The sequence below is a fragment of the Xenopus laevis genome, chromosome 1L, assembly GCF_017654675.1.
Source record: "Xenopus laevis strain J_2021 chromosome 1L, Xenopus_laevis_v10.1, whole genome shotgun sequence".
In the NCBI taxonomy this organism is placed as follows: domain Eukaryota; kingdom Metazoa; phylum Chordata; class Amphibia; order Anura; family Pipidae; genus Xenopus; species Xenopus laevis.
In genome coordinates, this window is record NC_054371.1 from 202,883,496 (window position 1) to 202,907,919 (window position 24,424).

General features: G+C 39.7%; 1 protein-coding gene across 2 annotated transcripts; it reads right to left on the reverse strand.

Moving 5' to 3' along the window:
• Positions 1-8,497: 8,497 nt before the first annotated feature.
• On the reverse strand, positions 8,498-24,350 carry cenph.L (centromere protein H L homeolog). 2 transcript variants are annotated; one of them, XM_018265556.2, is made up of 9 exons: positions 23,786-24,350; positions 22,354-22,409; positions 21,096-21,147; positions 17,747-17,818; positions 15,194-15,250; positions 14,365-14,428; positions 12,857-12,908; positions 12,274-12,434; positions 8,498-9,083 (listed from the first exon to the last, which is right to left on the reverse strand). In XM_018265556.2, exons 1-9 carry the CDS (start codon positions 23,917-23,919, stop codon positions 8,988-8,990), a joined length of 744 nt encoding a protein of 247 aa, XP_018121045.1. In that variant the 5' UTR covers positions 23,920-24,350; the 3' UTR covers positions 8,498-8,987. The 2 variants fall into 2 exon arrangements, with proteins under 2 accessions (XP_018121045.1, XP_018121053.1); XM_018265564.2 differs by having other exon boundaries at positions 21,096-21,144; positions 23,786-24,344.
• Positions 24,351-24,424: the final 74 nt, after the last annotated feature.

The following is a 24,424-nucleotide window of genomic DNA, read 5'->3' on the forward strand; positions in this document are numbered from 1 at the left end:
TTCTTTGGTTCCCGCGCTAACATCAACTTGAAGGCAGTGATCCCACCATAAGGGACTTCTGTAAAATACAGTAGTTATACTCTCCAGAATGTAATAAAGGAGAACACTACTACGGCACATGTTTTGGACAAAGAAGTCGTTTTGTGTGGAGCTCACAGCCCAGTCATGACTTAGTGAAAAACATTGAGACACTAATAAATGTAACCATGAGGGACATGGTGTGTTATCCATACAATTTATACAAAGGTAACCGTCTGTCTCTGCCAATGAAAACATCCACACCAGTAATCACAACAATTTGATTTCACACCCCATTTTGTAATTAAAATTACTTCATGGCAGGGGTTTTCAGAACATCTTTTGTTTCTTTGGAGAGGAACAGAAACACTAAAAAAAACAAAGTGTTTTTAAAGTAACGAAAATATAATGTACAGTCGGGCCTGCCCTGGATTTGTAGAAAGGCCACTAAGGCCGTGGCCTAGGACGGTAGGATTTTAGGGAGCGGCATGAAGCCCAACCACACCCGCATTGGATTGGAAGTTCTGGCGCTGATCATGAGCTATAATTGTTTTTTAAACTCCCCATGTGCCAATCCCCCAGTGCTCCCAACCTGAAGATGAAAACTTGTGCAAATGCAGAAACGAAGGGGGGGGGGACAGGGGTGATGAACAGCAGCGGGTCTAGGGGCACCACCTATGTAAATCCTGCCCTGTGTACAGTTGCCCTGCACTGGTAAAACTGGTGTGTTTACTTTAGAAACTCTACTTTAGTTTATATAAACAACAAGCTGCTGTGCAGGCATGAGGCAGCCATTCAAGCTTGAAAAAATAATAAATGGCACTGGCTACATACAGTGCCTTGCAAAAGTCTTCACCCCCCCCCCCCCCCATTGGCATTTTCATATTTTGCTGCCTCACTACCTGGAATTAAAATGGTTTGTTTGAGAGTTTGCACCATTTCATTTACAGAACATACCTACAACTTGAAGATGTTTTTTTTTTTATTGTGAAGCAAACAACAAATAGGGTAAAATTACAGAAATCTTCATTGTGCATAACTGTGCACCTCCCCCCCCCAAAGTCAGTACTTTGTAGAGCTACCTTTTGCGGCAATTACAGCTGCAAGTCGCTTTGGATAAGTCTCTATGAGCTTGCCATTGGGATTTTTGCCCATTCCTCAAGGCAAAACTGCTCCAGCTCCTTCATGTTGGATGGTTTTAACTTCAATCTTCAAGTCTGACCACAGATTCTCAATTGTTTTGAGGTCTGGACATTGACTAGTCCATTCCAACACATTTAAAGCTTTCCCCTGTTTCACCACTCGAGTGTTTCTTTAGCAGTATGCTTCGGCTCAATGTCCTGCTGGAAGGTGAACCTCCATCCCTGTCTCAAATCACAGGCAGACTGACACAGGTTTTGCTCATGAATATCCCTGTATTTGGTACCATCCATCTTTCCCTCGACTCGGACCAGTTTCCCAGTCCCTACTGCTGAAAAACATCCCCAAAGTATGATGCTGCCACCACCATGTTTCACTGTGGCGATGGTGTTCTTGGGGTGATGGGATGTGTTTGCATCAGACATAGCATTTTCCTTGGTGGCTGAAAAGTTAGATTTTAGTCTCATCTGACCAGAGCACCTTCCTCCATACATTTGGGGAGTCGCCCACATGCCTTTTGGCAAACAAAACGTGCCTTCTTGTTTTTAACTTTAAGTAATGGCTGTTTTTTGGCCACTCTTCTATAAAGCCCAGCTCTATGGAGTGTACGGGTTATTGTGGTCCTATGGACAGATACTCCAGTCTCTGCTGTGGAACTCTCCAACTCCTTCAGAGTTACCATTGGTCTCTGCGCTGCCTCTCCGATTAATACCCTTCTTGCCCGGTCTGTGAGTTTCTCTTAGCAGGTTTGCTGTGGTACCATTGTTGTGGTACCATGTCAGAAAAGGTGTTTATACTGACAGATCACATGACACTTAGATTGCACACAGGTGGACTTAATTTCACTAATTATGTGACTTTTGAAGGTAATTGGTTGCACCAGGATTTTTTAGGGGCTTCATGGCAAAGGGGGTGAATACATAGGCACATGCCAATTTTTTTTTTTTTTTAAATATATTTTTCTCATTTCACTTCACCAATTTAGACTATTTTGTGCAGATCCATCACATAAAATAAGATTAAGAAACATTTAAATTACAGGTATAAACAGATATAAAAGCAAAAGAGTCAAAAGTAAAACATAACACAAAGTAGGGATGCACCGAATCCAGGATTCGGCCGAATCCTTCTGCCTGGCTGAACCGAATCCTAATTTGCATATGTAAATTAGGGGTGGGTAGGGAAATCATGTGACTTTTCATCACAAAAGAAGATTTTTTTTACACTTTTTCCTTTCCTGACCCTAATTTGCATATGCAAATTAGGATTCGGTTCGGTATTCGGACTCTGCCGGATTCGGGGATTCTGCCGAATCCCAAATAGTGGATTTGGTGCATCCCTAACACAAAGAGATCTAGGTAAGAATAGCAAATAAAATAAAACTGAGTGAGAATCACAACTGTGTTTCTGTATGTTGTACTTGGTCTTTCTGAACTACAGCTACCATATCAGCTGATCATGTCTGTACAAAGGGGTTTTAGCATTGAATAAGGTAATCTTAGTTGAGATGTAGGGCACCATTACGACTTAAGAATCACATGGTCCCATAAAAGTTGTCACTACATTTAATTACTGCAATAGTTACAAGCTGTTAGTGCGTCACAGGCAGTGGGTATGCATATTAGGTCTAAACCATCACTGCTCACCTAGTTCTGGGCCCAAAGTACATTATTTATAGTGGACCTGGTTCGACACTGCGTTCTGAATAATACCTAGGACGATCGCTCTCAGTCTGGGCAATAATTTTAAGAAATATATTTAAAATAAAGTTGACTGTGATTAATCAGATGCTAATTACTCATGGGATAGGTCAATATCATTTTTGTACAGAGGATATAAAAGATTATATTCCAGGTCCTATTGAAAAGTCTGCATGTGTCTGACCAGTAATGTAGTGCTATGAAAAAAATAATGCTGCACAGAATAAATAAAATGACTGTAATGCAGTAGAGGGTTCGTTTATAGCAATGCAGGCAAATAATACCATTGTAGAAGCAAAGCTTAGTAGGTCAGAGGTGGGGAAAATGGCGGGTATCATAGTAAGGATTGACAAGAAGAAAAAAATTGGGAAAATAGAGGATTGGAAATAGTGATGCTGGGGGATAGGCAGAAAATGGAGAAGGAAAGAGGCTGGAAATAAAAACATTGTAAAGGTGGGGATAAAAGGTCAATAAGAGAAGGGGATAATAAAGGAATTAAATGACATGTAACATGGATGGGAGTAGAATAATGGAAGAAGTAAAGATGAAATCACTGGAGGTTAACAAAAGTTAGGCACCCCCAGTGATTGTATTTACTTACCTAATACCCCGGTGCTGCTGTTAGCAGAAAACTGCACTGGCTCAGGGTCCTGCCAGCGAGTACCATGGAGCGAGTTTCTTATTCCTGCTTCTTCTTCGTTTGCACAGTAGAGTGAAAACCCAAACTTTAACAAAAACTCTGTCTTTTTCACTCTACTGTACATGCACAGCCCTGGGATATTGAAGAAAGCTGAGTTGAACCCTGGGCCAATACTATAATATATACTAGTACTAGCATATAGTATTGGGTATGTAAATATAATTACTGCGGGGTGCCTAATTTCAGTGATTGCACCATTCCTTCTCCTTTAAGGGGTGCCCAAATGGGTCACCAATCACTAACAAACGCTGCGCTTGCTGCATTCAGGAAACCTCTGAGATTTGTGAAGTGCTCCCTGTGTGGACTCCAGCAGATCAGTCAGTGCCAGACGGATTCACTTTTGCTAATGTCAGAACCCCTTGTGCCCAGATATTGTTCTTTAAAGGAAGAGTTCAGTGTAAAAATAAAAACTGGGTTAAATAAAAATGTTTCTAATATAGTTAGTTAGCCAAAAATGTAATGTATAAAGGCTGGAGTGACTGGATGTCTAAAATAATAGCCAGAACACTTCTTCCTGTTTTGCAGCTCTATAACTCTGAGCTAATCAGTGACTTGAAGGGGGGCCACATGGGACAAAACTGTTCAGTGAGTTTGCAATTGATCCTTAGCATTCAGCTCAGATTCAAGCAACAGTTCTGACCCATCTGGCCCCCCTCAAGTCACTGATTGGTTAATGCCTAGTAACCAATCAGTGGAACAAAGAGAGCTATAAAGCAGGAAGTAGTGTTGTGGCTATTATGTTAGACATCCAGTTACCCAACTTTACACATTACTATATTAGAAACATTTTTTAGACATCCAGTTACCCCAGACTTTACACATTACTATATTAGAAACATTTTTTATTTTGCACAGCCTATTTACCCAGTTTTTATTTTTATACTGAACAATTCCTTTAAACAGGAGCTGCCATGGGCATAAACAATGGCACAGCACCCCCTGGTGTACAGAGGGCAATGAAATCTGCTCTCTCAGGGGCAAAGGCTCTCATTGCAGAGAAATTACTCAACACAGTGGCTTTCCTTCATGAATGATTTCCAGTATCTGTCTCACTACAAGAAGAAGAATCCAGTTGTGAACACTGACAACTCCTATTTATCCTCAGTTAGCAGTTGGCTGAGCACATTGGGAACCTTACGAGGCAGCAATGATTAGATCCTGACTGTAGGCATTGTAACTGCAAGAAACCGATAGCTGCACATACTGTACAGGTATGAAATCAGTTATCCAGAATGCTCAGAATTATGGAAAGGCCATCTCCCATAGACTCCATTTTAACCATATAATGCAGATTTTTAAAAATATCCTTTTTTTCTGTTATAATAAAACAATAGCTTGTACTTCCAAACTAAGATATTATTAATCCTTATTGGAAGCAAAACCAGCCTTTTGGATTTATGTAATGTTTACATGATTTTCTAGCAGACTTAGGGAAATGTTTTTTTCCCAAAATGCATCAGTTAATAGTGCTGCTCCAGCAGAATTCTGCACTTAAATCTATTTTTTAAAATAGCATACGTTTTTTTTTTATATTTAGTTTTGAAATCTGACTTGGGGCAGACATATTGTCAGTTTCCCAGGAGCCCCCAGTCATGTGACTTGTGCTCTAATAAACTTCAGTCAGTCTTTACTGCAAGTTGGAGTGATATCACCCCTCCCTTTCCCCCAGCAGCCTAACAACAGAGCAACGGGAAAGAAACCAGATAACAGCTCCCATCCGACATCTGTCAGAAAATTGATCGGCCATGTTTAAAAATCTTTATCAGTCCCAGTGCAATCTATCTATGTTTGCAGAGCAAAGCAGGCAGCTACCCTTCAGTTTTGCTGGCAATATTGCCTGAAATTGTCTTTTTATTTGATGGACATTGTACATTTAAACGATTATTTTGAAATAATTGTGGTCTCACGACAACGATTGGATCTTTTAAAAATCTTTACATCTATGGCCACAAGATAACAGCTCCCTGGTAGATCTAAGAACACTCAATAGTAAAAACCAGGTCCCACTGTGATACATTCAGTTACATTGAGTAGGAGAAACAACAGCCTGCCAGAAAGCAGTTCCACCCTAAAGTGCTGGATCTTTCTGAAAGCACATGACCAGGCAAAATGACCTGAGATGGCTCCTACACACCAATATTACAACTAAAAAAATACACTTGCTGGTTCAGGAATGATATTTTATATTGTAGAGTGAACTATTTGCAGTGTAAACAGTGTAATTTAGAAATAAAAACGACACCATAAAATCATGACAGGATGAAGATCTAAATTATGGAAATATAGTTATCCTTAAAATACCAGGTCATGAGCATTCTGGATAACAGGTTCCATACCTGTACAGGTAATATCCCTACTATATGTATTTGGTTTTATATGAGTGCAGAGGATTTATGGTCAAAAGTATTTACTCAACCCTCCTAAAATCACATTATTTCAGTTTTAACGCTTACTACTAAGTTCCACATTGTGTCTGAAAGAAACAAGATATTTTTCATGGATGAGCAGCTACACAGAATGCCATGAGTTGGCAGCAGTGGTTGATAGAAGGTGGCACTGGACAGTAGAGAAGTGGAAATGGGTTCTGTAAAGAGGTAGATTGTGCTGCACATCTGGCTGTCTAGCAAGCCGGACTAACTTCATATTAAAGGAGAACTAAAGCTTAACTAAAGAAGTACAGTAGTTAGAAATGCTGTTCATTATGTTTTGGGCTTCTGTACAGCCCAAGGCAACCACAGCCATTTAGCAGTAAAGATCTGTGTCTCCAAAGATGCCCCAGTAGCTCCCCATCTTTTCTGCTGATTCACTGCACATGTTCTGTGCTGCTATCACTTACCCACTCACAATATACAGTACACATAGAATATAAATATCACAGTATAAGGCTGATTAGTAATTAGTTCAGAAAATTACTGTCAGCACAGAAACCAGTGCAATTAGCATCAGAATTTAATAATCAGCTTATTTTACAGACACACCTAATTTTCTGCTTGGTCATTGGTGGACCCCTAAGCTTAGCTTCTCAACAGCTGCTCAGAGCCCACTGAGCATGTGAGTGTCACAGACACTTTCCAAAATTGTGACCCCCTGTGAAAAGTTTGAAGTCCTGGATCATTGCTGCTATTGACAAGCTGAAACTTTGGGCAGGTGCAATATGTTCAGTATATAAAATATGGCATTTTAGCCTCATTCATTTTAAGGGTTTCGTTCTCCTTTAAAATCCTGAGTTTAGGAGTGAAATGTTAAACAAGCAGATGTCTTGATACATTTGGCCACATGTTGTACCTTAATTAATGGTGTCTATGGACAAGCAGCCATAAAATTAAGTGTTGTAAACTTGCAATACCTGCTCATCTTTACAGCACTGCACCCCCATAGTATATGTTGGTCTGTGGCATGTCAAAAACAGAAGATAGAGAGTAAAGCATTTCTCATTCATTTTAATGGGAAGTGGCTGGAGTCTGAGAAGAGCATATAGAGACCACTACAGTTCTCATTGAGAGCACAGGTGTTTGTAATGCAACACTTTTTTTTAGCATGTCTCTAGTGGAGTGTTAGATGTAGAGATAATAATCACATTATTTTATCATTACTTGCATTTGGTTCACAAATTCTTTATTGCATCTGGCATAATCATAGCGATTAGGTGTAGAAACATTGCATTCCTTTTTTCCTGCCAATGTATGCGTCAGACAATGGACAGTTGTAACAATAAACACACCAGTTCTGAACTTCACAAGCAAGAATCTGCACCTACGCATGGCTGCAACATTACTTCTTTGAATAGCAGCAACCTGATTACTAGGGATGGGCCAATTTTTTTGCCTTGTTTTGCCGCAAAAATGACACCCATTGACTTGCATGTTGTCATGCCTAAAAAAAAAAAATTTTTTGGCAAAACGAAACGGGTCAAATTCGCCCATCCCTACGGATTACCAGGGCAGCAACAAAACATAAAATATTGCATTTCATTACAATCCTATTGAATAAAATGCTGGTAAACAAAAATTACCCAAAGTAGTAGTTCTCCAAGAAAGAGGCAGCCAGCTGCAACACTAGTACAATGGCACATGGAGCAATCACAATTTGCCCTTCAAGGCAGAGGATGATGAATTTCAAACATTTCTGCCCTTCAAGTTGGAAAGTGCACAAATGCTCACAATCACCCTAGGTGCCATTGCCATCCCTCAGGGTTTCTTAGGGAAGAAGATTAGGTCTGGGAATCAGCTTAGTGGGACAAGACCTGGTTACATATGCACCTACTGCTTGTCATTTTGAGTCCTGACCTATAACTTAAAGGGGAGCTATAGCAAAATTTTACATTTAATATGAGCTTCTTTATTATGAACTTTCTAAATACAATCAATTAAATATTCTGCATAGTTTCTGAAATAATCAAGTTCATCCTCACTATCTGTCTCTCAGCATCTGTTTCTCCTCAGTCTGTCTTTTTGCAGCAGTTGGGTGTCAGATATTCATTGACAGTTAGATCCAATATATCTTATAGGGGGGCTCCCTTTCCTAGCAGATGTATTAGAGCTCACTCAAATAACTGATTCCAGTACAAACAAAGTCTAACAAAATAACTGCCTTTTGCACAAATTCTGCATGTAGAGAGACAGGATTTCTGGTGATTTTAATAGGGTGAGCTCTACTGTATCATCTAGGCAAAAGGAGCCCCCCTATAAGATATATTGGATCTATCGGGCAATGTATATCTTACGCCCAACTCCTGTATGAAGACAGAATGAAGAGAAACAGATGCTGAGAGAGGGATAGCAAACATAAACGTGATTATTTTAGAATCAGTACAGAATTTTTAATTGATTATATTTAGAAAACTTATTTCAGTATGATGAAGATTATATTACCTTTTCATTTTCTCGATAGTTCCCCTTAAAGAACCACTACTCTAACCTTTGCCGTTGCAAAATGGAACTAACAGACTAATGATACTTTATTTTGTGATGAATAATTACCTTATCCTGACCAGTACTCCAGTAAATGTCATCATTTTCTGAAGGTCTACATGGCAATAACCCACCAGTTAGATTTACTCATTACGCTGCTCTTCAGGTAGAAAGTGAAAACTAGGCCCGATGCCCTAAATGTGTATTGTGAGGATAGCAGGAACCTACTCTTCTTTTAACTACAGGCCAGTCAGGCTAGTTAAATATTATCTGCTCATACACAAAATATGGAAAAAATTATACAAATATCCTAGTGCTAAAAAAGGAAGTATATACAGACATCACTCTATGTACATATATTTAAAAAAAAAAAAATTCTTAAATCAATTAAAAATACAAATAAAATATGCACAATTAAAATCAACATACATAAAACTATAGAGCTGGATAGAATTCCACATAGAGGAATCGACGCCACTCTTTCCTTGATTGAGAAATTCTTTAACAATAGGAAAACGGTTATGTGTATGAGCTTGCGTTTGTTTCTAACTTTAGAACAATATCTGTTAGTTGTGGATCCTTTGCCCAATCAACGTGACTGGCAAGAATGATGTTCTGAAAAGGAAAAAAAAAAAAGTCAAATTTGAATCCCAAGTAATGCAAATCAAAAAAAGCAAAGTAGCGATATTCCTATGTATCTTGTAGTAGTTTGTTTAGAAGGAGAGAGTGTAAGCTGGAGAGTGCAAGAGCCATTACATTGATGTTGCAGGTGAGTCCAACCTCTTGCCTGGTAGCTGAGCTTATATAGTTCTAGCTGTGAATTAAGTATGATCCATTTATGCATAGTGGGCCCATCCAGTGCAATGCTATAGTTTATTTGTATAAAACATGAGCTGTCTGATTAGCTGTCTAGTACTTGTTCTGGGCACCATGGAATCTAGGAGGTCTAGCAGACATGTGGGTTCACTTGCGGTAGGGTCAGTTCTGTGACAATAAAGTGTGTGCATGTTGCTAAAACTTCTGCACCTTGGGGAAACCCCACATTAAGTGCATGAAGGTAGCTGTTAAGAGTCTCGGGCAACTTGGGGAGTCACGTTTACCCATGAGGTGTGATTTTTGGGGTGTGAGGTAGGTCGGATGAATAATTTTAAATTGTATGAGCTTATCTCTGGTGCTTACTAAGGGTTGATACCAGAGGTCTGTAATTTCTTCCCAGTCGTTGGGATCCAGTTGGATCCCACTAGCTTCCCATTTGTATTTCACCCTAGGCACCTATGTATCTTTACTACAGTCCAACAGACAGGCACAATGCTGGAAAGTGTTGAATGATGACTGTGTGTATTGTTACAAGCTGCCTCTTATATGCTCATCTACATTCTACCTTATGCACAACGGGTCCTTCTCTCACTATACAAAGCCCCAAGTTACTGTAACCAGGTTACTTCTTGTCAATCTTGCTGAGCTTTACCATCAAATCTAGAACTTTCTGGCTCTAGTCACAGTATCAAACAAAGACATCAGAGACCTTACAGGACCAGCAATGCCAATAACACCACAAGTGCTTTATATGCATTTAAACATCATGTAGTGTTATATTTTGTTTGCTCCCCAAACACTAGTAAAATTGATATAGAAAAGCTGCTCTGTAGCCACGGAGAGAGCAAATTTAAGGGATTCTGTCATGCTTTTTATGATTTTATTTCTAAATTACACTGTTTACACTGCAAATAATTCACAATATAAAATTGAATTCCTGAACCAGCAAGTGTATTTTTTTTATAGATGTAATATTGGTGTGTAGGCGCCATCTCAGGTCATTTTACCTGGTCATGTGCTTCAGAAAGAGCCAGCACTTTAGGATGGAACGGCTTTCTGACAGGCTGCTGTTCCTCCTGTTCCTAATGTAACTGAATGTGTCCCAGTGGGACCTGGATTTTAGTATTGAGGGAGCCGTTATCTGGTTACCTTCGCATTGTTCTGCTGATGGGCTGCTGGGGGGGGAAAGGGAGGGGGTGATATCACTCCAACTTGCAGTACAGCAGTAAAGAATGATTGAGGTTTATCACATGACTATGGCAGCAGAGGAACCGACAATATATCTAGCCCTATGTCAGATTTCAAAATGAAATATAAAAAAAAAATCAGTTTGCATGTTTGTGAAATGGATTTCAGTACAGAATTCTGCTGGAGCAGCACTATTAATTTTTCCCTATGACAGTATCCCTTTAAGCAGAATAGGGCAAAAATTCAAGTGTGCCATCAGATAGCAGAATATACCGGGTTTAATTCCTACAGAGGAAGATAGAGGTTTAAAGAGCATTCACGGTTCTCTACAGGACTACAGAATAATAGTTTATTTGTAGTTGCTCGCTGAACAATAATTTCCCCTTTTTAATGTTGCTAGTCCTTTAACAGAACTTACTCAGGACACTGGAAAAGCAGTGTATGGAGGGAAAGATTGCCAACCCGTTCCTAGGGGGGCCGCCTTAGGAGGGGACCGTGGATCCCATGGGAGGGTGTAGAGAATACATATACTTGTGAAAATTGAAGCATGCTCAGTATGAAACCTGTACTGTGCATGCACTGGAAGTCACTGGTCCAGTGCCTGAGGCAGCCTGGATCAAAATACAGCCGTCACTGTCAGTGGAGTAAACACCCTGTGTCTGCTCAGACAGAGTGGATTTTAACTTGACACTGGGCCTCATCAGGCTTGATTTGATGTTTGCCTTATGCCAATGGCACACACCGTGATAGTGCGTATTGCTGCCCATACCATTACCAGCCTGACAAAACACAATTGTCTCTTCATAACTCTGCATGGTAATTGCTCTCTTGATGCAATTGCAGGGCAGGCAATTATTGCTCAAAAATGTGACAGCGAGTATTTCAGAGAATTAATTGTCTGAAATACGACTGTACTTAAGGACCAAGAGATTATTCATTAAAATCAATTGAGGGTCAAAGTGAGTATGTTACATCTGCCTGCAGAGCTGGAAATTACACAGGCAGCAAAACACTTGCAATCTCCCCATCTGCCATTGCATCTGTGTAATGATTTTTACCAAGAATGAAAAGCCTCTGCATCCGATATCATGAGAAAAAAAGAAATCACTTCTCTCTGTTTTCTGGCCAAGCTGTTTCAGGCTATAAAAAAAATGTAGAAAGATTCCAAAATTACCCCATATACCATTAGGGAAAAGGCACACAGGAAGATTTGTTGCCCACCAGAAATCTGCGCTACCAGCGACAAACCTCCCAAAATTGCCTTTCCCATAACAACCATTTTTCCCGATAATGATGAAAAATTTGTGTGAAGTAATTTTCCAGCAATAACACCAGATGGCTGCATGTGAATGTTAGTATAGGGAAAGGCTTGTTCAGATTTGTTATCTGTCCAGCTTTCCTGCAGGTGACAAATCTCCCCAAGTTCCATGCACTTATGCACATTACATGGTCATTTTCCTTTGCTTAGAGCAGGGGTCCCCAATCTTTTTTAATAGCAAGCTATAATCACATGTAAAAAAAAAAAGTTGGTGAGCAACACAAGCATGAAGAACGCCTAGGGAATGTCAAATAATGGCCGTGATTGGCGATTTGGTAGACCCTATGTGGACTGGCAGCCTACAGGAGGCTCTACTTGATTGTACACCTAGTTTTTAATGCAATAAAAACTTGCTTCCAAGCCTGGAATTAAAAAAATAAGCACCTGCTTTGAGGCCACTGAGAGCAACATCTAAGGGGTTGGAAAGCAACATGTTGCTTGCGAGCCACTGGTTGGGGATCACTGGCTTTGAGAAGTAATTACCTGAAACACATTCTGTAATACTGTTGTGCTGTCTATTTCGTCTTTAAGGATTTTATTCAGTCTCTTTATTTTCTCATTTTGCGTTTCTTCTCTATTGGCTTTCCAGTTGCTTTTCAGGGTTTGAATTTCTAACATTTTAGCAGAGCCAAGTTCCTTTAGCACTATCAGACATAAAATATAAACATGGAAAAACAATATTTCATTAAGGATTGTGTGTGTGTTTTAAGCAAAATTAGCACAGATTTAGAGATGGGTTTCAGTGGACATACAAGGGTGTGAGGTAAGCCTCCAAAACCAATTAGAGTACAATTATGGTATCTCCTATCAAGAAACCCATTATTCAGAAAGCTTACAATCTCTCACCAGTCCATTTTAAGCAAATAATTCAAATTAAAAAATGTTTCTCTGTAATAAAGCAGTACCTTATACTGATCGTAACTAAGCTGCCTGAATCCATATTGGTAGCAAAACAATTTAAAAAACAAACAAATCTTTTCCTGCTTTTTTTGTTTAAAATCAAAGATTATTTGACAATATTTACACAGCAGCTGGACACAAACAGATATAAAAGGTAAAAATTTACCTAATCTCTTCTTTCTGATGTCATACAATCTGTCCTCCAATTCTCGTGTCTCCTGTAAAGTATCAGTTTTGTTATTCCCATCCTAAAACACATAGGGGCAAATTCGCTAAAGGGCGAATTTTCGGCAGCGAAGGCTCAGACACTTTGCCTGGTGTAAATTCGCCAAGTTGCGTCTCTGTAGCCGAACGCTGGCGAAATTTCGCTAGCATAAATTTGTCATTGTGAGCATGTCATAGCAAACTTTCGTTAGCATACGTTTCTGCCTATCGAAACTTCGTCAGTTTGAATAGGGCGGGTACATATAGGTTATATATATATATATATATATATATATATAAATATATATGTCTTTTTTTAGTGATGTTGGGGAAATTGCTTGAGATGGCCACTTATTATTACACATGTCAAAGGAAGCAAAATAAAGATAAAACAGATTCTCTAATGCCCTAGACATGAGCCCACCCTAAAACAAATGTGGCATGCCCCTCAAATGGTAGGAAAAAAAATGTTAACCTAAAAATATTAAAAAGTAACTTTTGAAGACAATCCTGCTTAAAAGAAACGCTAGTGTCATACAGGATATGATGTCACTGACATAAGATTGAGGAGGATGTAGCTTCATTTAATCACTTTGCCAGGTCTAAGGTGGGAAAGGAAACTCTGGCAAAAAAAGCAACGTTCTGTAAAATTCACACTTTAGTGAATTGCAGAGAAACGGTTGTTTGCCTGAGAGAAAATTCACCTGGCGATAGGGCGTGAAACTACGCTACTGAGGGTCTCTTTCACTAGCGAATTGTCCTCTACGCTACCTGGGAAATTGACGATGTCCCTGCGGATGAGATTTCTGGAGAATTTTCGCTAGTGACTGCCACTTCGCCTTTTGGTAAATCTGCCCCATAATCTTCATTAATATACAGTAATGGCAATATGTACAGCCGAGACAAAACAATACCATTACGCTATATATTATTACACTTAAATTAATCCTACAATTAAATTAATTCTACACTGCCATGCAATCTTGGCAGCTCTATTACTTTGAGCAAGATTAAGGTTCACTTTAAATACCTAATATAACATAGCATCCCCTCAGTGCTGAGATTTAAGGCGAGTTGCAGCAGAAAAATGATAAGTAACACCAGTACTAATGGCTTGGAAAATCCAAAACTTTCCTGTCAGAGAATGCCACCAAGATCTCACTTTATGGGGATGTACACAAGAGTATATAGATATTTACCTTGCAGTCAAGGAGTGCTGAATGCAAGCATTTCTACTGACCAAATGGCAAACAAAAATACTCTACCAGCACTCAACAGCATTATAAGCAGGTTCAACATTTTTAGCACATTTGCTATTTATTACATTCACGATATAACCTTCCAAAAGGAAGTCTGCATGAATACATACAATAGATATAGATATACACATACACACAGACAGACAGAGACAGAGTTGAGGCATGCTTCAAACAGCAGTGACGATTCATAGAAAAGCCTAATTGCACTTGCCTGCTGTGAGTTAATTACTGCAGAGGAGAGTGTCGAAATGTGAGTGAATTTCTCTTGGATTAACCTACAAAATACCAACACAAGTTGTCATTTCATTACCAGTCTCTTAATAAATCTAGCCAATGCATGTCCATATCAGAAATCAAGGGATTTCCTCACTTAGACTTGCAGTACATTTTCATATAAAAGTTCAACACAATTTAAGGATATAAGTTATATAATTTGTGAACAAAGGAACCTCAAAATTAAAACCGGTCTCATGGAACTCCATAGCAGTGGCGTTTATTTAATTAAGATGTAAATGTAATGAATCAGAGAGAAGTGAATGTAAAAATGATCAGAGTGGTCTTCTAAGCACTTTTGCAATTTAAATATTTTGTCTAAATTTGAAGATACGCCTGCCAAACGATCACATAACTGTGCCTTTATAACAGTATTGACAACATTTATATCTTGAATGAAATATACCTCATTAATTATGTGGCTGAGTCGATTTGTTTTACTTTAAGACTCAGTAGTCCTGCAATGGTAACTCTGATAATGTAACTCTATGTAAACCTTATATAACATAATGTGTAAAAAACAAGTAAATTGGTATACAGGGGCGTAACTATAGAGGAAGCAGACCCTGCGGTTGCAGGGGGGCACAGGAGTGTAGGGGGCCCAGTGAGACCCTAATTAATTAGCAATTTTAATATATCTTGGAAAAATAGGCCAACTTATAAATATTTTGGGGCCCTAAATTGAATTTGCTATGGGGCCCAGTAACAACTAGTTACGCCACTGTTGGTAAATAAGAGATATTGAGGCTAGTGCTTTAAAATCTTACCTTGATTCATTGTTGTTATCTTGTATCTTATTGAGAAGAGCATTCACAAACTGCATTCTGTAAAGGGAAATGACAGCGTAACTAAACAGTGGTGTGTCTACAGAGAGAGATAAATATATAAAAGAGCCATGCAAGTCTGTCTTCATAATGTGTAAGAAATAGTTTAGGTTCTCAAAAGAGTTCCCAATATTATCAGTAACCAGGCCTTACCCACTTAAATAACAAAGATAACCCCCCAAACCTCAGTTTCTAAATCAATAGCAATCTGCACAGGTACCTTGTCTCTTAACGATATTCATCTACAATTCCATTTTCAAAGAAGTTGGGACATTGTGTAAAATGGAAATAAAAAGAAGAGAATGGGATCATTTGCAAATCATGTAAACTATATTTAATTGTAGCACAAAGATATATCAAAATTGAAAAATATTTTTTCTGAAATATATATATGCCGATTTTGAACAAGAAACACATATGAAAAGAATTGGGACAGGTTGAATAAAGTCTGGAAAAGTTGCGTAATGCTAATAAGAATCCCAGGATCAGTAACATCAAATCATTTTTTTTAAACTTATTTCACCAGAAAAAAGCTATAATGATAGGCAAGGCTTACTTTCACTTGTTTTTGTTTTTTTAAAATCTTCTGCTTGAATTTGACAGTGGGCATCAGTTTGCAACCAAGAAAACAGTAACTTAACTGAAGAACAAACTCTCACACATAGCAGAATCATCATATGAACAAGAGTTCGGGGGGGGGGGGAGCCCTGTGTCCCCCTTACGACTGGAGAGAAAAGGATTTAACGGTAAGCACATAAATCTCCTTTTCTATCACGTCTAGGGGGACACAGGAACTGTGGGGACATACCAAAGCACCCCCACAGCAGGGAGGGAAAATGCAATGGTCTAAGAAACTACTGCCTGCAGAACCTTCCTTACGAAGGCTGCCTCTTCAGACATGTAGGTATTGAAGTGGTAGAATTTTATGAATGTATGTAGGGAGGACTATGTAGCTGCCCTACACACCTGCTCAGCCAAAGCAGAATTTCTTTGAGCCCAGGAAGTCCCAAGGGCTATGGTGGAATGCGCCCTAAGTTTAATGGGAGGTGCCCGGTAGGCTCATCTCACCGTCTCCTTAATCCAACGTGTAATGGTGGTTTTGGAGGCCAGAAGGCCTTTTCGGGCCCCTGAGGGTACAACAAAAAGAGCGTCTGTCTTCCAGATGGAGCTCGAACACATGGAAGTCTGAATTTCCCAAAGGGAACCTCCTCTGAGCTACACCAGGAACGGTACGTCTCCCACGCCCTGTGGTAAACCTTGGAAGTGACCAGCTTGTGCGCCTTGATCATAGTCTGGATGACATCTTCAGAGAACCCTTTTTGCATCAGCACTGCCACCTCAAGACCCATCCCGTTAAGGCAAAGAGCTGGGGATTGTGGTAAAATTCTGGTCATTGACATAATAGCTGAGGAAACAGAGGAAGTGTTACCGGAGGTTCCAAAGACAGGTTGAGGAGATCTGAATACATCTCCTGAGCCAAAGTGGAGCCACAAGAATTGCCGTGACTGGTTCTATGCCAGCCTCCTGAATGAAGGACACTGGAAAAAAACTGACCCCCCTGGACATGACAGGGGATTAATGGAGAGTGGGAAGGGTGTCAGTTCTGATGTCATCAGTGTCCTCCTCCTGATGGGTGGGACCCTGTGTCCCCCTAGAAGAGGGAGAAAAAGCTTAGGTGCTTTAGGTCAACAGTGCAAGGCGGACTTTCAGTTCAGCTCTCAGAAGAATTCAAGCGGACATTGCCTTTTTGCCTTTCTCCTATGGGGCACTTTGAAAGTCAAATTCAAGCTGAAGATTTGAAAAAAATCAAGGGGAAGTAAACTTACCTATTATTGCTGTTTTGGGGGAATTAGGCATAAAAAAAAAACATTGGTGTTACTGTTCCTTTAAAGTGGACTGAGGTGAAGTGGAAAACTGTCCCGTAGCTTAATGAATCAAAACATTTAATAATAATGTGTGTTTTTTAACTGTGTGCTGATAACACACCATCAGTGATGGTATGAGGGTGCATTAGTCCACATGACATGGGTAGTTTGCATATCTGGGAAAGCACTATTAATGTTGAATAATGCATATGGTATCATACAGACAACATCTTGCCTTGCTTATTTCAGCAAGACAATGCCAAACCACATTCTGCATGTATTACAACAGCATGACCCTGTAGTGAGAGAGTCCAAGTGCTAAACTCACCTGTCTGCAGTCCCTGACCTGTTGAGCAGCCAAAATCCTGGATTAGGCAAGAAACTACAGCAAAATGGTGTGTTGTTAAAAGAAAAAGTGATGCAACACAATGGGAAACATGTCCTTGTCAAATCTTTTCTGAAACGTTTTGATGGCATCAAATTCAAAATGAGCAGATACTTTTCAGAAAACAATGCAATCTGCAATAGTACATTTTACACAGAGTCCCAACTTTTAAGGAAACAGGGCTGTATATATCAACACAGTTAATACATTAGTAATAAAATAATCAAACCACAACACACACCTTACCTCTGCAGCACCATTGTTTTATTTTGGTAGGAAACTTTAAGGTCTTCAATATCTTTTAATAATTCTTTTGCTCTGTCGTTAAAAAAAAATATATATTAAACTTGAAGGGAATCTTTAATGCCAGATAGTCTTCATGGCTACATGCAACCATGCACATGTATGGGACCTGTTATCCAGAATGCTCGGGACCTGGAATTTTCCAGATAAGGGATCTTTCTGTAATTTGCATCTTCATACCTTAAGTCTACTAAAAAATAACTGATTCATTAAATAAACACAATATACTGGTTTTGATTCCAATAAGGATTAATTATATCTTAGTTGGGATCAAGTACAAGCTACTGTTTTATTATTACAGAGAAAAAGGAAATAAGTTTAAAAAATTTGGATAATTTAATTATAATGGTGTCTATAGGAGACGGCTTCTCCGTAATTTGGAGCTTTCTGGATAACGAGTTTTCGGATAATGGATCCCACACCTGTATTATAGTTAATACATAACATAGTCAGACCTCTGCAATCTATATGATATACTCCGAGGGCTTGACCTATAAGCGCACCAGCAGTGAGAGGAGAGGGTGCAACACTACAGGGCAGATTTATTAAAGGGATGCTGTCATGGGAAAACATGTTTTTTTTTTTCAAAACGCATCAGTTAATAGTGCTACTCCAGCAGAATTCTGCAGTAAAATCCATTTCTCAAAAGAGCAAACAGATTTTTTTATATTCAATTTTGAAATCTGACATGGGGCTAGACATTTTGTCAATTTCCCAGCTGCCCCTGGTCGTGTGACTTGTGCCTGCACTTTAGGAGAGAAATGCTTTCTGGCAGGCTGCTGTTTTTCCTTCTCAATGTAACAATGTGTCTCAGTGGGACATGGGTTTTAACTATTGGGTGCTGTTCTTAGATCTAGCAGGCAGCTGTTATTTTGTGTTAGGGAGCTGTTATCTGGTTACCTTCCCATTGTTCTTTTGTTTGGCTGCTGGAGGGGAAAAAGGGAGGGGGTGATATCACTCCAACTTGCAGTACAGCAGTAAAGAGTGATTGAAGTTTATCAGAGCACAAGTCACATGACTTGGGGCAGCTGGGAAATTTACAATATGTCTAGCCCCATGTCAGATTTCAAAATTGAATATAAAAAAATCTGTTTGCTCTTTTGAGAAATGGATTTCAGTGCAGAATTCTGCCGGAGCAGCATTATTAACTTATTTATTTTGAAAAAATATTTTTTTCCCATGACAGTATCCCTTCAAATGGTTCAAATGGTAAATTTGAATTCTCGACTTTTGTGTGTGTCAAAACTCACCAATTCTAATTTAAAAAGAACAAACTCGACTATAACTTTGAATGCGAGATGAATCACACCTCAACCACGGAAACAGTTTTAATTGAAATATTCGCCACCTAAAACCTGCTGAGTTCATTTACAAGTCAATGGCAGAGGTGCGTTGGTCCATTTGAATATGTTGAATGCCTTCCTGACATTCGAGCTTTTTTTTTTTTTTCCAGAGGAAAACTTGATTCAAATTTTATTAGAATTTTAGGGAACAAGACTATTTGATTAAATATGAGACGTTTTGAGTTTTTTCATAAATAGCCTCCCATTCGAGTTGTGAGTACATTTATTAGAGTAAAACAATTCACATAAATTTGACATTTGATAAATAACCCCCTATCTGTGGGACATTTTCATTATTATTGCTCTTAATTAGTACTTCATTTAGCAGGACAAGCCTGCTGACAGGCACTTATGGAATACTTTCACTCTTTATCTGCTGTGAAGTTTCCTATTTTGGGAATTGCATCTTGCAACATGCTTTTTTTCATAGAAAAAACTGAAACCTGCAAAGGTAGGCACTATGTTGACTCTTGCCTATGATGTAGTACCTCCTTTGTTGGCAGGTAAAAAGGTGCTCTCATTTGCAAGCATTGTGCCATTTGATCTGAACCATGTTATTACCCTTATGAATGGGGCAGACTCGCCCAAGATAAATCTCCTCCAGCTCGGATGACAAAACATCCGATAACTATGCATTGATGTCAGTTAGAAATTTTGCTGATACATGTATGAAACGGGTTATCCAGAATGCCTGGGACCTGGAGTTTTCTGGAGTAACACAGATCTTTCCCCCTTAAAGGGGGCCCCCAGCATGCAAAAAAATGATTCCAAATCCTATTTTATTATATTAGTCAAGCAAAATTAATTTAATTACACTGTATAAATTATTTGAGTCGATTTCCTTCCATCTAGTAATTAATAATTAGGGATGCACCAAATCCAGGATTCAGTCTTTTTCAGCAGGATTCAGGCCGAATCCTTCTGCCTGGCCGAACCCGAATTTGCATATGCAAATTAGGGGCGGGGAGGGAAAATGCGCAACTTTTTGACACAAAACAAGGAAGTAAAAAATTATTCGGTTCGGTATTCGGCCGAATCTTTCACGAAGGATTCAGGGGTTCGGCCGAATCCAAAATAGTGGATTCGGTGCATCCCTATTAATAATTATAGCAAGTAGGCAGAAACGATTTTGAGGACACTGTTATTAAGGCAAGCCTTGCATCATCTCAGAATCTTGTTTGTGCACCAGAATTGGGGACGTAGTTTCCATCCCCATGCCCTGGCTACACAATTAAATGGTGAAGAGAACAGAGGGAATGTGTGGAGAGCAGTGACATCTAGGAAGTGCTGAATGGAAAGTGAAAGTAATTGTCTGTCCCGCCTCTATGCCTAAGGCATAGAGGAAGGGCAGACAATATTTGATTGAAAGCTGAGATTTTTAAATGAGTTTACAACAGCTATGAATGCTTTAATAGAAAAAGAATATTTGGGTTTCATGTTTAATTTGAAAAGGACATTTATTATACAGCTTTTTATGTCTGGGTGACAGGTCCACTATAAGTCTACTAGAAAATCATAGAGACATTAAATTAACCAAATAGGGTGACTGGCTTTCCAGTAATGATTAATTATTTGTTAGTTTATCACAAAGAAAAAAAAAATTGGCTTATTTGGATAAAATGGAGTCTACAAGAGACAGCTTTTCCGTAATTAAGAGCTTTCTGGATAACAAGTCCCATACCTGTAAAACTTTTGAACAGCATCAGAACAGGAAATTGCCTTCTCCTGCATTTTTCCCCATTCAAATCACATGATGTGCCAGCGGCATGTATTTGACGCTTGCACTGGATGAAATAAGGCCGAAGGACAGACGGGATATACAGTATTGTCACTTTTGCTTAAACAGCACACCAAGCCAAATGTCACTATAATGAGAAGTGGTGGAAGCGCTTCCTGTTCATTGTAAAAGAATTGACAGTGAACATATAGAGAGAAGCGCAACTACTTACATTTCGGTTAATTTCTCTGATGATAGGGCTTCTGAGGAAACTTCTTCACCTGCCGACACAAATAAAAATGTATCTTTTGAGAGAGACATGCTCACACAGAGAGAAACCAGAGCTTCAAACCAAAAATAAAATGGTAATTGCCGTGTTTTTTAAAGGTAACTGCAAAATTACTTATCCACAATTATATTCAATAATACAACAAGAAGCGGCTACACCTGCAAAAAAATGAGAATTGCCCCAAGTTTGGGCACCAAGGCCTTTGTAAAGGGGATTCTTGGGATTCAATGCCCAAACGTTGGGGCCATTCTCATTTTTTGGCAGGTGTATCCGCTTCTTGTTGCCTTGCTTTACTCTGTATAGACAATTGGTTGCTATGTATATTTGTTCTAATGCACCAATACCCTGTATATTGATGTTTTTCTGTAATTACATTGCTGCAATTGCCACATTAACTCTATAAAGATATACTTTTATGAAACCACCCTTGTCTGATACCGAACATATGGTTAAGTGTAAATTGACTCATAACTGAAGAATTTACTATGTAAATGTGATTACACGAAAAAAAAAAATTACCAATTAAGGGTCTGGCCACACTAGCAGATTCGGGAGATTAGTCACCCCATCGACAAATCTCCTCTTCTTCGGGCGACAATCTCCCCGAACTGCCTTCCCCCTTCTAAAATGAAAATCGCCTGGGGGAAGGCACACATGGCGCTTCATTTTCCAAAGTCACCCGAAGTTTCCTTGTGAGGCAACTTCGGGCGACTTCAGAAAACGAAGCGCTGCGTGTGCCTTCCCCCAGGCGATTTTCATTTTAGCCGCCGGATGGGCAGGAGGAAGGCAGTTTGGGGAGATTGTCGCCCCGAAGAAGAATAGATTTGTCGCCGGGGAGATTAATGTCCCTGAATCTGCTCATGTGGCCTGACCCTACCCGAACCTGCATCAGAAAACCTAGAATTACTGACAGTGCCAGGATGTTGATTAGCGCAGCTCCACTATTCAGCGAAAGATGCAGGACAGATGTAATGTTGCCTAGCGCAACTACACAGAATTGCAAGGTTTCTACTTGGCTAGTACTTTTGATAAATGTTATAAATACGCACAAAATGTAAGTTCATTTTAGCGATTAGGATTTATAAAACCTAATGCTGTCAATGTACATGTATTTTTAGCATTATTTTGCCCCAGTCAGAATACAAATACTGTGTTATATATCTCATATATAATAACTTGCACAGTAATTGAGAGGACTCACTCGCTTCAGCCACAGTCTGGACCTCAAGGCTCTGGTGTTTCACTTGTTCTCGTAACCTGCAGAAAGAGAACGCCCATATGGGCAGGAGGGGGTGAGATGCAGTTCAGCAGACAAGTGTGTAGTATCACATCAGAATAAGTAAGAGCCAAGAATATCCTGTATATGGAGAATAATGTGCCCCTACTGTAAAATATTTCATGACCACATAAATATGCAAGGCCTAAGGCTTAAAGGGGTGGTTCATCTTTAAAGGAGAAGGAAAGGTTATAAGTAAGTAAGCCTTATCAGAAAGGTCCACCTAAATATACCAGTAAACCCTCAAAGTAATGCTGCTCTGAGTCCTCTATCAAAAGAAACACAGCATTTCTTTCCTTCTATTGTGTACACATGGGCTTCTGTATCAGACTTCCTGCCTTCAGCTTAAACCTCCTTGCCCCGGGCATGAGCATGCTCAGTTTGCTTCTCTCCCCCCTTCTCTGCTGTAATCTGAGCCCAGAACTATAAGTGAGCAGGGAGACTAAGGCAGGAAGTGATGTCACATCAAGCTAATACTACAGCTGCTATCCTAAACAAACAGCTTCTAGAGTGTTTTACTTCGGTATGGTAAAACATTCTACAGTATAAATATAGCATTCTTGCACTATTGCAGCTCATTTATTGGCAATAAAATGCCTCTGTAGCTTTCCTTTTCCTTTAAAAACGTTTAAGTGTGTTATGGAATGGCCAAGCAACTTTGCAATTGATCTTCATTATTTCATTTTTTTTAAAGTTTTATTCTTATTCTTATTTGCTTTTTTCTGTCACTGACCCATCTATAAAACAAACACGATGTAAATCAACACATTTATTGCTATTATTTATTACTCGTTTTTGTATTCAGGCCTCTCCTATTTATATTCCAGTCTCTTATTCAAATCACTGCATGGTTGCTAGGGTAACTTGGACTCTAGCAACCAGATTGATGAAATTGCAAACTGGAGAGCTGCTGAATAAAAAGCTAAATAACTCAAAAACCACAAATAATAAAAAATGAAAACCAATTGTAAATGGTCTCAGAATATCACTCTCTACATCATACTAAAAGTTATGTCAAAGGTGAACAAGCCCTTTAATGTATATTCTAGTTGTACTGTCACTACTCTGCAGACACTCACTGGAACAGATGACTAAGGAGTGCTGCTTGTTATTCTCTTAATAGAAACACATTCAGCGCCAGCCATAACCGCTACAACTCGCTAAAGCCTATAGAGCTCCAGTGGTTCCTACTACAACTCCCAGCATCCCCCACGGTCGGCTGATGTTGGCCAGTTGCCTCAGTGAAGCCATTGACTTGGTTTAGGTTATTGGGAAGCCCAGCAGAATAATGTTACGCTGTATAGGAGCAGAGAGGAGGAAAGGCGGGCTGTGATACAATACAAATCCCCACACTCACCGCAGTAGTCTAAGTAAGTGCGGCTCCGGGGGTTCCTCCTCTGGCGGCTCCTGCCCGCAGGCTCCTAATAAACACACCCTCTGTAGCTCCGAGCTCAGTGCCTGCATGTCCCCCAGTGGCCCCGGGAGATCCATGGCAGCTGCAAGAGACGCCGCCGCTCACACACACGGTGCACTAGAGAGGAAAAGACACCCCTCCCGTGCGATTATAGTAGCGCCCGCATTCCGATAACACGGAACTTCTGCGACTTCTCAGTGAGACTGCTGGGCAGCAGGAAGGGGAGGGGTTAGGTGCTGAGGGGGAACTGCTAGAGCGGGAAATTTGAATAGTTGTTACTGAGAATGAGCTGCACTGGGGAGAGAGACGGCCTGGTGAGACAGAGCTGCACTGGGGTGGGAATGAGCTGCAATTGGTGAGCTATGGACTGCTGAAAAATCAACTGCACTGGGGGAGCCTGGCAGGTGGGAACGAGCTGCAATGGTATAGTCAGAGCTCCAATGGTATAGTCAGGGCCGCCATCAGAAATTGCAGGGCCCCATACGACAACATTTCCTGGGCTGCGCCTACCACAAGCCCCACCTACAGGGGTTCCCCATTAAAAAAAAACATTTGTGGTCAGGGCCCCATTTAAAGAAAAAC

Bases quoted from the DNA above. Each gene is read 5' to 3' on its own strand.
- cenph.L (XM_018265556.2), bottom strand. From the start codon at position 23,919: ATGGATCTCCCGGGGCCACTGGGGGACATGCAGGCACTGAGCTCGGAG. The intron at 17,819-21,095 runs GTAAGTAGTTGC...TTTTAACGACAG, and splicing joins TCAGAGAAATTAACCGAAAT to AGCAAAAGAATTATTAAAAG. The intron at 12,909-14,364 runs GCAAGTGCAATT...GATACTTTACAG, and splicing joins CAGTAATTAACTCACAGCAG to GAGACACGAGAATTGGAGGA.